Here is a 13,588-nt window from a genome sequence, read left to right as displayed (position 1 = left end):
GGGGGGATTGCGGGGGATCGCAGTTCCCCCGGGTGAGGTACGGGGGGTGGGGCACATGACGAAGCCCCGCCCCCTGCTTCCGGCCGCCCTGCTTCCGGCCCTCATTCAGCCAGGAGGAGGCAGGAGAAGAGGGAGGGTAAGTTGCTTCCTCCCTGCCTCTCCCCACCCCTGCCTGCCTGGGGCCAGGGAGGGCCTTCGCGGGGCTTCCTTGCACTCCCGCCGGCCTTGCAGGTCCACTGCCGGGCTGCAAGGCCGGCGGTGGCGGCCAGGACCGTTGGGGGCGGGGTGTGTGGCCTTATGACACATTTCCGGAGATGTCAGGGGGTGTGGCCTTATGACACACTTCCGGTGATGTCAGGGGGTGTGGCATATGCTAATGAGTTATGCTAATGAGTTCCCCTAGCTCTTTTTCTACGAAACGACCCCTGTAAAAACCAATTCTTCGTCTTCTTCCGCATGAAATCTGCTGGGTGACCTTGGGACAGTCACAGCCCCCTCAGAACTCTCTCAGCTCCCCTGCCTCAAAAAGTGACTGTTATGGGGAGAGGAAGGGAAGGTGACTGTAAGCTACTTTGAGACTCTTTAAGGTAGAGAAAAGTGGGATATAAAGATGAACTCTTCTTCTAATCTGGGGAGCCGGGTTTGATTCCCCACTGCTCCTCCACATGAAGCCTGCTGGGAGACCTTGGGCTAGTCAGAGCTCCCTCAGAACTCTCTCAGCCTCACCTGCCTCACCAAGAGACTGTTCTGGGGAGAGGAAGGGAAGGCAACTGTAAGCCGCTTTGAGGCTCCTTATGGTAGAGGAAAGCGGGGTATAAAAACCAATTCTTCTTTGTCTTCTTCTAATGTGCCTATTCGTATCCAGTGTGCCACTCTGTCCCACAAAACAAAACAAAAAGCTTAGAAGGGGAAATGCTTGGTCTAACACAACTTTTGTTGACGCAGCAACAACACGTTCAAACATGCCCAAGTCTGCCAAAAGTGGATGCCACCCTGCCAAGTTAATGAATGACATTATCAATCACGATGTTCTGAGAAAGAATCCGGCCGGCCAAGACAGGGAAAACACAGCTGCAGCCTTAAGAAGGTACATTTGCTGATGTTCACCATGTGTGACACCACCGGGCCCTCAAGCCAAAATTCAGCTTTTTTCCAAGGGGAAAGTGAGGATAAAGGACCTCACGCTAACAACAAAACCCAGTAATAAATTCAGCTGCGGCCCCTGCTTTCCTGCAACGGGAAATATGCACAACCAGTGTTCCCTCTCAGCTGAGTTAGTTAGTGTGAGCCAGCTCACAGTTTTTTAGCCTCCGGCTCACACATTTCTGTCTTAGCTCAGGAAGGAGGGCTCCAGAGCAAACTGATTTATGCAGTAGCCACATCGCTCGCTCACAACTTTAATGCCAGCAGCTCACAAAGTAGAATTTTTGCTCACAAGACTCCACAGCTTAGAGGGAACATTGTGCACAACTCCATTGATGCTGTTGAAAAAGAAATACCGCACATGTAACAACAGCGGTTATGACACCACACTGGATTTGGGGTTGACGAGTAGCTTCCATGTAGTTTTGTGGCCACTGTTATTACACAGGTTGTACAGCAGTAAAGAAACAGTCTTCTGACATAGTATCTAAAGGTGCACTCACAAGATAAGACATTGTGACACCTGGAACTGAAGCAAACCCTCGGCATGTTACTTCGTACCTATTACCCACATGTTTTTAAAAGCCCCCTCTTGGACACACATCTTAAAATGGTGAGGGGTTTGTGCGTGCCAAAGGAGGAGGAGGAGAAGAAGAAGAAGAATGGATTTATACCCCGCCCTTCACTTGGAATCTCAGAGTGACTTGCAAACTCCTTTCCCTTCCCCTCCCCACAACAGACACCCTGGGAGGTAGGTGGGGCTGAGAGAGCTCTGAGAGAACTGCCATTTCAAGGACAGCTCTGACAGAACTATGGCTTGCCCAAGGTCATCCAGCAGCTGCCAAGTGCAGGAGTGGGGAATCAAATCCAGCTCTCCCAGATTAGAGTCCACGTACTTAACCACGACACAGGAGGAGGAGGAGGAGGAGGAGGAGGAGGAGGCTGGATTTATACCCCACCCTTCAGTACCCGAAGGAGTCTCAGAGCGACTTACAGTCTCCTTTCCCTTCCTCTCCCCACAACAGACACCCTGTGAGGTAGGTGGGGCTGAGAGAGCTCTTTTGAGAGCTGCTCATGAGAGAACAGCTCTGAGAGAACTTGTAACTGACCCAAGGTCACACCAGCAGCTGCAATGTGGAGTGGGGAATCAAACCCAGTTCTCCCAAATGAGAGTCTGCGCTCCTAACCACTATGCCAAACTGGCTCTAAACTCTGGTCTAAACTCCTAGCAGAGTCACTCAAGGAGGAATGGTCACAGCTGAGACACCAGACGAAGATGCCACCCCCCCCCCCCTTCAAGGGTCCACCGCCACATCAGGAGAAGAGAACAGATCGTTCCATTGGTGGGGGGGGGGCGGAAGAATTCTTGAAGGGGAGCTACCAGGAAGGGGACACCGGGGGCGGACCTATCATGGACAACAGCAGTGCTGCTTCAGCTAACCCTGGTTATCAATGTGCAGAAGAAAGCAAATGGGTAAACCCGCCTGTTATCAATGGAAAACCACAATGGAAAATCACCCCAAAAGCCCTGTGATGAAACAAACCAAAATGGGAAAAAACAAAAAAGATAGGATGTTTCGGAGGTCATTAATTCATTGGGTCAACATAATTCAGAAGCAACTTGACGGCGCTCAAACAAACACACGTGAAAGGAAGGGGAAATTCTTGCCTGGTTCCAGTGCAGCATGCGAAGCCACTTTCCGGTACCTACCGGCTGCAAGTTTCCCTTGTAAGCCAGGCCGCATTCAGACATCACGGCGAGCTAATGAAGCAGAGGTTTGGCACGGACCGCAGCTTGTTGGTTTTGCTCGTGCGTTTCCCCCCCCTACCCCTCCTATTCCTCTAGGAAGTGTGGCTTGTTCCGATGCTTCAGTTGCGCCGGCTGTTGTGACACGAGAACGCAGACTTCCTTGGCAAACGGGGTTTTTGTTTCCCCCAATAAGTAGGGCTTCTGAGCCCCGATTAAATGCCAAGAGTAAACAAACCCCAACTTGCCAAGGCCGCCTGCATTCAGACGCGCCGTGGTGAATTAGAGCTTGATCAAACCGGGAAGTGTTCGATCCAGTACCCTGCCCTAGAGGAGGAGGAGGAGGAGGGAGGTGGGAGGAGCAAGGGGAGGAGCAATCAAGCACAGCAAAGAAGCCGCGCTCCTGCCAACAAACCTCTGTTGAATGAGCCATGGTGTCTGAATGCCTCCTTGATCTCAATCAGGTTTTTTTTAAAAAAAAATAAATGGTGCATGTAGGGTTGTCAACCTCCGGGCAGAACCTGGAGATCCCCCAGGATTACAAGCGATCTCCAGACGACCAGGATCAGTTCCCCTGGTGAAATGGCACCTGGGTTTTGGCCACTGTGTGACACAGACTTTCCAAGTGGATCCAGCATGGCTTCTCATGGGCTGCAATCACACGCACTGAATAACCCACTTTCAATGCACTTTCGGCGCACTTCCCAACTGGGTTTTACTGTGTCAACTGGCAAGATCCAGTTGGAACGTGCGTTGAAAGTGGATCGTTTAGTGCATGTGACCAATGCTCCCTCTAAGCTGTGGAGTCTTGTGAGCAAAAATGCTACTTTGTGAGCTACTGGCATTACAGTTGTGAACGAGCGATTTGGCTACTGAAGAAATTAGTTTGCTCTGGAGCCCTCCTTCCTGAGCTGAGACGAAAATGTGTGAGCTGGAGGCTGAAACACTGTGAGCTAGCTCACACTAACTCAGCTTAGAGGGAACACTGCCGCAGACTTATGTTCTTATCTTCTTAAAATGGCCGCTTTGGAGGATGGGCCATAAGGCATTACATCCTGCTGGGGTCCCTCCCCTCCCCAAACCCCGCCCTCCCCAGGCTCCACCCCCCAAATCTCCAGGTATTTCCCCAACCCAGAGGTAGTAATCCTATGTACTTGATATTCTTAGCTTGGCTGGCTTTCTACACTCAAAAAAGAATATTTATTTATTTATTTTATTTTATTCGGTTTCTATCCCGCCCTCCCCGCTGAGACGGGCTCAGGGTGGCTCACATAGAGGGTGGCTCACGTACATGGCTCTTCGCACTTCAGCACTGCAACCATTCACAAGAACTTGAGAGTGGGGTTTTTTTTTTAATGCGCAGCCACCATGTTGTTATCAAGCAACTGGATCGCGCTGTCTGCAATTTGTACGGAACGCTTCAGGTATTGGCGATTGCGTATGGCACATCAGAGGGGAAAAGGGGGGGGAGAGGTGACGGTAACGTCCCAGCATTATCCTGCCGACTGCGGCGAGATTTTCACATCTCATTAACGACATAATGAGGGCCCAATCACAGATACAATAGTCTATAAAGACTGCCCAATTTATGAGCTGTACACACACAAAGGCTGATTGGGAAGGTTTCATTCCAGGGAGATATATCATTTCCCACTTAGCGAGACCTTCTCGGCGGGATATGGTGCACGGAATATGCATGAAGCGCAAACTGCGAAAGCAATTTGCACATGTCGGGGAAGGTCGATTCGGGGGCCCAGGTGCCTAAGTGGTCACGCATCAGGGGATGTTGACAAGTGATGCTAAGGATCGTAGCGATAATGCACGGCTTGGTATGGCCAACTGAGGGAATGGTTGGGACTGGGACAGTGTCAAGAAGCAGCAGGATTTCCCTCAAGGCAGAAAGCCAAAATTTTAGCCACAAATGTATGCATTCCAGTGATTCACAGATAGAAAGACATAAATGGCCATACTGTGTCGCACAGTCTTGGGGAGAGATCAAGACGGGTAGCCGTGTTGGTCTGCCTGTAGCAGTAGAAAACAGAGTCCAGATATCTTCAGGTATCTGAAGAAGTGAGCCGTGACTCACGGAAGCTCCTACCCTGCCGGGAAATTCCTTAGTCTTTAAGGTGCTCCTGGACTCTCGCTCTTTTCTGCTGCTACAGACAGACTAACACGGCTATCCATCTTGCGCTATCTCCACGGAAGGCACCACATTTAGTCATACAGAAATCTTGCAAAGAAACTTGCACAGGTACGAACAGACATCATCTTTCTTACCAGAGGCAGAAGGCTTAACATTATACCAAAGATATCTGAAGACGTGTGCATGCACACAAAAGCTTCTACCCAGAAATTAAACAGGAGGGGTAGGCAGACAAAAATGGGATTCCGAGTGATCTCCAGGTCAGTTCACCAGGAGAAACTGGCAACTTTGGAAGGTGGATTCTAAGGCATTATGCCCCACCGAGGTCTCTCCCCTCCCCAAACCCCGCCCTCCTCAGGCTCCACCCCTAAAATCTCCAGCAAGAGTTCAGTGAGACCTTCAAGACTAACACAATTTGTAGCAAGGGATGAGTTTTCGTGAGTCACTGCTAACCTCTTCAGATAGATCAAGACGGGTAGCCGTGTTGGTCTGCCTGTAGCAGTACAAAACAGAGTCCAGATATCTTCAGGTATCTGAAGAAGTGAGCCGTGACTCACGAAAGCTCCTACCCTGCCGGGAATTTCCTTAGTCTTTAAGGTGCTCCTGGACTCTCGCTCTTTTCTGCTGCTACAGACAGACTAACACGGCTACCCATCTTGCGCTATCTCCACGGAAGGCACCCCATTTAGTCATACAGAAATCTTGCGAAGAAACCTGCACAGGTACGAACAGACATCGTCTTTCTTACCGGAGGCAGAAGGCTTAAAATTATACCAAAGACATCTGAAGACGTGTGCATGCACACAAAAGCTTCTACCCAGAAATTAAACAGGAGGGGTAGGCAGACAAAAATATATCATGTCTGGGTCTGCTGTGATCCTGGGACACAAGCTTCACAGTTAAGTAACACAGCATCCTTTGTCACTAAGCAAGTAAAGCATTCTGAATCCAAACTCCTCCTCTGTCAATGCTGCCAGTCAAAGGTGAGACCCTGAAAGAGCCCTACAGGGTCAGGCCAGAATGTCCATGTAACAAAACAGCCTGTTTCCAACTGCGGCATGCAAGATGCTTCCAAGAAGACCTCGCTCACGGAGAATAGTTGCAATCCCCAATCCCCATCAGGAATAGGGTTCAACGGGTTACCACGCAGTGTTCCCTCTAAGCTGAGTTAGTGTGAGCTAGCTCACCGTTTTTTAGCCTCCAGCTCACAGATTTTGGTCTCAGCTCAGGAAGGATGGCTCCAGAGCAAACTGATTTATGCAGTAGCCAAATCTCTTGCTCACAACTGTAATGCCAGTAGCTCACAAAGTAGCATTTTTGCTCACAAGACTCCACAGCTTAGAGGGAGCATTGGTTATCAGCGCTTGTCAGCACAGGGTAGACACATGCTGAACCAGTCAATGTAGCGTGCACGCAGGCCCAGACATCTAAGGGCATCACAGACCTCTTATTGCTCAATCTCGGGGGGCTGCATGCCACTTGTCCCTTTCAGAAGTTGGGACGCCGACCACTCAGGGGTTGCGTAACTAGTTGTTATCAGCCACCATAGTTAATCGCTTCTGATGAAGTTTTTCCTCGAAACGAAGTTGAAGCCGGACTCTTCGTAAATCTTTGGACTTTAATTTTTGAACTACTTTTGGACTTAATAAACCTTTAGAATTGTTATTGTATATTTATGCATTGTGGTATTATTTGTTGCATACTTTCAATATGTACATTTGCATTTGATAGCTACTTCCCCAGTTTGTGTTCACTGTAACTAGTTTGGTGTAGTGGTTCAGTGCGCGGACTCTAATCTGGGAGAACCGGGTTTGATTCCCCACTCCTCCACTTGCACCTGCTGGATGACCTTGGGCAAGCCGTAGCTCTGATAAGAGCTGTTCTTGAAAAAAGAGCCGTTTCTGTCAAGAGCTCTCTCAGCCCCACCTGCCTCACAGGGTGTCTGTTGTGGGGAGGGGGAGGGAAAGGCGTTTGTAAGCCGCTCTGAGACACCTTTGGGTAGTGAAGGGCGGGGTATGAATCCAATCTCTTCTTCTCTTCTTCTTCTTCTTATCATACCAAAGTCTTGTTCATTATCAGAATTAACCAGACAAATGGCCCCGCCAACCAGAAACTGTCATGAACGGCCCCACAGAATCAAAAAAGAGCTATCGATCAGCCACTCCATTCCAGGAAGACCACAGTAATGCCATTCTGCATCCTGTCTTTCTTGGTGCCGCTATGCAAGACTGGGCAAAAAGTATAACTTATCTTAGATAATCCTTGAGAGAGGGTGGAAGGAATGGATACAGTAAGTCCCCATATAGACAAGCCAATACTAAGTAGAAAGTAAATACCCAAGACCCTATGCCAGCTTTCAAGAGTTCAAAGAGCATTCAAACCAACAATCAAAAATAGTCACAGGACTCAAGGATATAGGTAGTGATGAAAGGCAACATTTTATGTATAAAATGAGGATAGAACAGGTCAAATATTCTAATTCTGAGGCTTTAAGAATTCTCAGGGGAGGAACAGAAACCAAATTTCCTCATTATGGCGGCTGTTAGTCCTCAAACCATTACTTTCAAGAGGAGTCCGACTTAATACCAGCAGTTTTAACAATAATAATAACAATAATGACTAGATTTATACTCCACCCTTCACTACCCAAAGGAGTCCCAGAGCAGCTTACAAACTCCTTCCCCTCCCCACAACAGACACCTTGTGAGGTAGGTGGGGCTGCGAGAGCTCTTTCGAGAACTGCCCTTGAGAGAACAACTCTGAAAGAACTTGTGACTGACCCAAGGTCATGCCAGCAGCTGCATGTGGAGGAGTGGGGAATCAAACCCAGTTCTCCCAGATTACAGTCCACACTCTTAACCACTACACCAAATCACACAAGTGAAATACGGTCTTACTAGGACGACAGTAGTTAAGGTGCCAGCATCATCCAGGCCCTGCTTTCAGAGGGCGGCCACCTTGGACTGCAGAGGAACAGCCAGAGTCAAATCCAGTGCCTCCTTGGAAACCAACAAGATTTCTGGCTTATGATCTTTCAAGAGCCAGTTCCCTTTGTCGGAAGCGTAACGAAGGAAGCTCTGACTCTCGAAAGCTCATGCCCTGCAAAACTCATTGGTCTCTAAGGGCCTACCGGACTTAAATCTGGCTGTTCCTTACTTCCCCTGCCACGGATTCTCTCGTCCCGTTTTGAAAGTTCCAGCCGGCAAAAACAATTTGGCTTGTGCCAAAACGCCCCCTGACCCAAACTTCAAACTCCACACCGAACCACCAATGCCTTTCCACGGTCCACAGTTCAAGAGACACGTCCCTTTCCGCTCGTACTTACTGTGGTCCCGACCCTTGGTCAATATGCACTCTTTTATCGACTCCGTTATCCCGAGACTGGCCGCAGTCGGGAGAGGGCCGAGCAGCGACTCCAGGGCCGGCGGGGCGACGGCAGCTTCCTTCTCTTGCAGTTTGTCTTTCTCGACGAGCTCGCTGTAAAAGTCCTTGTTTAAATGGTTGGCCGCCGCCTCCAGCTCTTCGTCTTCTCCCTCCTCCTCGCCGAATATACTCAAGATGTTATCTTCCATGCAATCTTTAGGGGCAGAGGATCAAGTCATTTCATCTAATACGTTAAAGCGGAGGAGTACAGCCTCCTGTAGAGAACCGCGGGGACCCCCCACGGTCACCTATTTCTTCCGAGAGTAAGATCTAACGGGCAGTTCATTAACTTTTCCTTGTCAAAAGCGCCAGAAAGTTAAAAGCTAGGGCTCGTGTCCCCTGCCGCCCGCCAAAACACTGTAACTTTTCAAAGGGATCAGCAACCACTTATCCCTATGTAATCAACAGTAAAGGGCACACTGCATTGTCCTGACGTTTCATACTCCACTAGCAGGCACAACTACTTTGTAAGGAAAACTTCAGATTTGTACAAAGCCTCCCTGTTCCCGCAACAAATGGGTCAATGAAATAATACCGACCTACTTCTAATGCATCAAGCAGACCTGGATTCTTGGTAATTCGGCCTTTTTGCAATTACTCCCAAACTCGGCTGGTAAAAAAGATCTGGCTCACACAGCTGTCCATCAGCCAATCACCATGTATACGTCGCAGACACAATGACAGCACAAAGAAGTGACATCAGCGCGTGGGGGCGTTGCCACACGACACTCTGGTTTGAGGGCAGAGGAGGTCAAAACTCTGTGGTAAAACCATAGAGTTTTGTCCTTAAACCAGAGCATCGCCACGCAATGTCCACAGCGTGATGATGTCACTTATGAGTGATGTCATCACATTAGCAATGATGCTGTTTGGGGGCGGAGCTCCTCCTGCCTCCTGGACAGCTCCCTCGCTCCCCCCACCTGTCAACCCTAATACCGCCAGACTCCAGTTGACTGTAACAACCCTCTTTGCTTCTCTCTCTCCACCTGCCTCTCACTCACTCAAGTTCTAGCAGCACCCAGTTTCTACTAATAGCAGAGTAAAGCCCGGAAGTCACACTAAAAGGGAACTATAGTGACTTCCTTGTTCCTCTCTGCTCTTAGAAGAAACCAGGGACTGCCAGAGGGCAAGTGAGCCAATCAACAACAGGCATCAGTCTCCAAAGAGCTGGCACAGTGTCTTCTGCATGACGGTGCGGCTACAGTCACCTTGAGAACTCTTAACATATATGCCAGCTGGTGTGGAATAGAATCAGTGCCATTTATTTGTGCAACGTTTTGCCACGTCAGCCCAGAACGAATGCATTGAAATTAAATCAAAACAAGGGGCGGGACCCGCAATACTCGCGGGGGGGTAAGTGACCTCCACACTTATGAGGCAGAGGAGGAAGCAGCAGGAGGTAAGTTCCCCCCCATCCCGCCGGTTCCCCCCGTCTCCTCCACTGGCGGTGAGGGAGTTCGCAGAGCGTTCCCTGCACATGCACAGGGGACGCTCTGTCACTTTTGGGGGAATTTAAGTATCCCCCCGATATTTTTTCCGGGTTTTTAGATTTTTGTGCACACCTGGGGACTGCCCCAAGTGTGCACAAACATCTTCCTCTCCCCCAGGTACCCCTGATGTGCGGAAATAAGTATCCACACGCAGGGGGCACCTTGGCTATTAGATATATAGATAGTTTTTGGCAAACATTGGGAAGAACTTCCTGACAGTTTGAGCAGGTCCTCAGTGGAACAGGCTTTCTTGGGAGGTGGTGGGCTCTCCTTCATTGGAGGTTTTTTTGGCAGAGGCTAGATGCTGATCTGACAGCAATGCTGATTTTATGAGTCACTATAAATTTAGGCAGATCATGAGAGGGAGGGCAGGAAGGGACGAGCCAGTTCCCAGATCTTGTGGACTTTTCTTACATGCTCAGGGTAATGCCAATCACGTATTTGGGATCAGGAAGGAATTTGCCTCCAGGCCAATTTGGCCCAGGGATCCTGGAGGTTATTTACTTTCTCTGGGCATAAAGCAGGGGGTCATGGGGGTGGTAGGAGGGGGAGATAGCTGTGAATTTCCTGCATTGTACAGGGGATGGACTAGATGACCCTTGAGGTCCCTTCCAGCTCTACGGATCTAATTTATTATGGCTGGTAAGTAAAGTTTTCTGAGGGCCAAATGTTAGAACTGCAGCTTTCCACTGCAAGTATTACACCCTGATTATCAAAGGGCTCTCAGCTCTGGCCACACACAATTTCCTAAACAGCAGGTGGGCTACATTGCAGAGAAAATGGTACCTGCACTCCTTTCAGTCTCAAAAAAAACCAATCTTCCAGCCTCTAAAAATGGGAGTCTGAATGCAGGAGATCACTGCCTCCTGAACAGACGTTACATCTGCCCTCCCTAAGAACTGAATTTATCTGACCGATGGAATGTATGCCCTAATTAAGTTCTCTCATTCTGTAGCTTTTGGGATTTATCTTTAAACCAATGGAATCAGGCATGGGGGTGTCGGCCATTACTGCCTCCAGCACCCCTCCTTCTTTCCTGGGTTTCCAAATATTGGGACTTCGCAAAGAGTTGTGGAGGTGGATGAACTCTGCCCTTTCAGGGCTTTTGCCTGCCGCCGGCCACGTGGCCGGCAGGGAAACCCCACACCCAAACAGTGACATCGCACAGCGACGTCCCCGGCACGATGACGTCACACGGAAGTGATGTCATCATGTCAGGGACGCTGCACGGTGACGCTCTGCTTTTGGGGCAAAACTCTATGGTTTGACCCGGATTGTGCCATAGAATGTTGTCCAAAAAGCAGAAGTGATGTCATCATGTCAGGGACGCTGCATGGCGACACTCTGCTTTTTGGGCAAAACTCTATGGTTTGACCCGGATTGTGCCACAGAATGTTGTCCAAAAAGCAGAAGTGATGTCATCATGTCAGGGACACTGCATGGCGACACTCTGCTTTTTGGGCAAAACTCTGTGGTTTGACCCGGATTGTGCCACAGAATGTTGTCCAAAAAGCAGTGTGTCACTTGTGCAACGCCTCCGACGTGATGATGCCAGTTCTGTGAAATGCCACTGGGGTGGGGGCATCACACGATGTCCCCTCCCCCTCCCAGAATGCCCCCCCCCAATCCCGCCCCCCGCCAGCAGAAAGGTAGGGCCTGGCAACCCTAACTCTAGCAGATGTTTCATTCTCCTCTCAATGGACTTTCTGATGGGAAAAAAAAGATCTCAGTTCAGCAAGCCAGCACTGACACTGTGTGCCCCCTCCCTTGACCTTCTAGCTCACAACTGGAAAAATCTGGCCACATGCTGCTTCTCTATGGTCAAGCTGGCTACAATTATAAATCAGAAATGCAAAGTTGGCGTAAAATCACACTGGTATTTTTAATCTAGTCCTCAATTAATTTAAGTCAGGCAGACTTACAGTCTTTGGTATAATTTGCATACACCCCTTTCGCTTTTGGCCGGCTGTTTTCTAATTCGATCTCTATTTCATCTTGGTAGCTCGATATCTCACCTGCAGTAAATACAGAGAACTGTCAGCAAGGTGCAAGACGATATGTGGCTTTAGAGAGAAGGCGGAATGAAATGTAGCCCCCTACCTTCCAGCTCTTCAAGTTTTTTCGACAGCTCCTTCTCGAGCTGGGGGGAGAAAGGAACAACGGAATTAAACTGGGAACCAGGACAACTTACAGACAATGCTCCCTCTAAGCTGCGGAGTCTTGTGAGCAAAAATTCTGCTTTGTGAGCTACTGGCATTAAAGTTGTGAGCGAGCGATTTGGCTACTGCATAAATTAGTTTGCTCTGGAGCCATCCTTCCTGAGCTAAGATAAAAATCTGTGAGCTGGAGGCTAAAAAACGGTGAGCTAGCTCACACTAACTCAGCTTAGAGGGAACACTGCTTACAGATACAAAGAACTATATGTATTTCGAGAGGAACAGCCTTGGCCAGGTTAAAATCAGCAGCAGGAGTCCACTAGATCTCATTGCAACAGGATTCTATTCAAAGGTTTTGCAATAAGAACATAAGAGCCTGGCTGGATCAGATCAGTGGTCCATCTAGTCCAGCGTCCTGTCTCACACAGTGGCCAACCAGTTCCTCTGGACAGCCAACAGGGCATAGAGGCCAAGGCCTTCCTAAGAACATGAGAAGGGCCCTGCTGGATCAGAGCAGCGGTCCATCTAGTCCAGCGTCCTGTCTCACACAGTAGCCAACCAGTTCCTCTGGACAGCCAACAGGGCATAGAGGCTGAGGCCTTCATAAGAACATGAGAAGGGCCCTGCTGGATCAGACCAGCGGTCTATCTAGTCCAGCGTCCTGTCTCACACAGTGGCCAACCAGTTCTTCTGGAGGGCCAACAACAGGGCATAGAGACCGAGGCCTTCCCCAATAAGAACACAGGAAGAGCCCTGCTGGATCAGACCAATAGTCCATCTAGTCCAGCATCCTGTCTCACATAGTGGTCAACCAGATCCTCTGGAGGGCCAACAACAGGGCACAGAGGCCAAAACCTGTCCCTGGGTTGCCTCCTAGATCTGGAATTCAGAAGTTTAGTGCCTCTGAACATGGAGGTTCCCCTCAGTAACCATGGCTAGTAGCCAATGATACACTTATCCTCCATGAATCTATCTAAGCCCTCTTTAAAGCTGTCTATCCCTGTGGCCATCACTACATCCTCTGGCTGCAAATTCCACATTTTAAGCCCTCTCTGAGCAAGCTAGTCATATGACCTAGAAGTATGGGGTGGGTGGGGGAAGTAGGTAGACTGGGAAGTAGATTTAAGATACTGTTTGAAATTCACCGCCGGCTCACTAGAGTCACACCTTAAGCTGGCACTCAAAAAGGAACTCACCAACATTGTTTGCAGTGCCGGAACGCCGCAAACGTGAACCCATGACGAAACCTCTGCCAGTGCCGCTTACATTTGGCCCATATAAAACCTGGGATGCAGGAACAGGTAACGGGCAAGGGGTGAAGCTGCCTTGTACTGAGTCAGACCCTCAGTCAAACTGGCAGCAGCTCTCCAGGGTCTCAGGCTGAGGTCTTTCACGTCACCTCCTGCCTGGTCCTTTTAGACTGGAGATGCCAGAGACTGAACCCGGGACATTTCACATGCAAAGCAGAGGCTCTTCCACTGAGCTC

At 49.5% G+C, this 13,588-nt stretch overlaps 1 protein-coding gene across 1 annotated transcript in view; it reads right to left on the bottom strand.

Moving 5' to 3' along the window:
• The window catches only part of LOC107117752 (transcription factor IIIB 90 kDa subunit-like), a gene marked incomplete at its 5' end in the record, with an annotated part of 78,874 nt that extends 66,788 nt beyond the window's left edge, over nucleotides 1-12,086 (bottom strand). Inside the window, 3 exons of the mRNA XM_015419915.1 lie at nucleotides 8,359-8,610; nucleotides 11,869-11,961; nucleotides 12,047-12,086. Of these exons, the coding sequence (XP_015275401.1) occupies nucleotides 8,359-8,610; nucleotides 11,869-11,961; nucleotides 12,047-12,086 (385 nt within the window). The remainder of the gene's footprint in view (nucleotides 1-8,358; nucleotides 8,611-11,868; nucleotides 11,962-12,046) is intronic.
• Nucleotides 12,087-13,588: the final 1,502 nt, after the last annotated feature.

The sequence above is a fragment of the Gekko japonicus genome, unplaced genomic scaffold (assembly GCF_001447785.1).
Source record: "Gekko japonicus isolate JY-2015 unplaced genomic scaffold, Gekko_japonicus_V1.1 scaffold3461, whole genome shotgun sequence".
In the NCBI taxonomy this organism is placed as follows: domain Eukaryota; kingdom Metazoa; phylum Chordata; class Lepidosauria; order Squamata; family Gekkonidae; genus Gekko; species Gekko japonicus.
The sequence above is the reverse complement of the archived record's forward strand: the minus strand, read 5'-3'. Positions and strand labels throughout refer to the sequence as shown.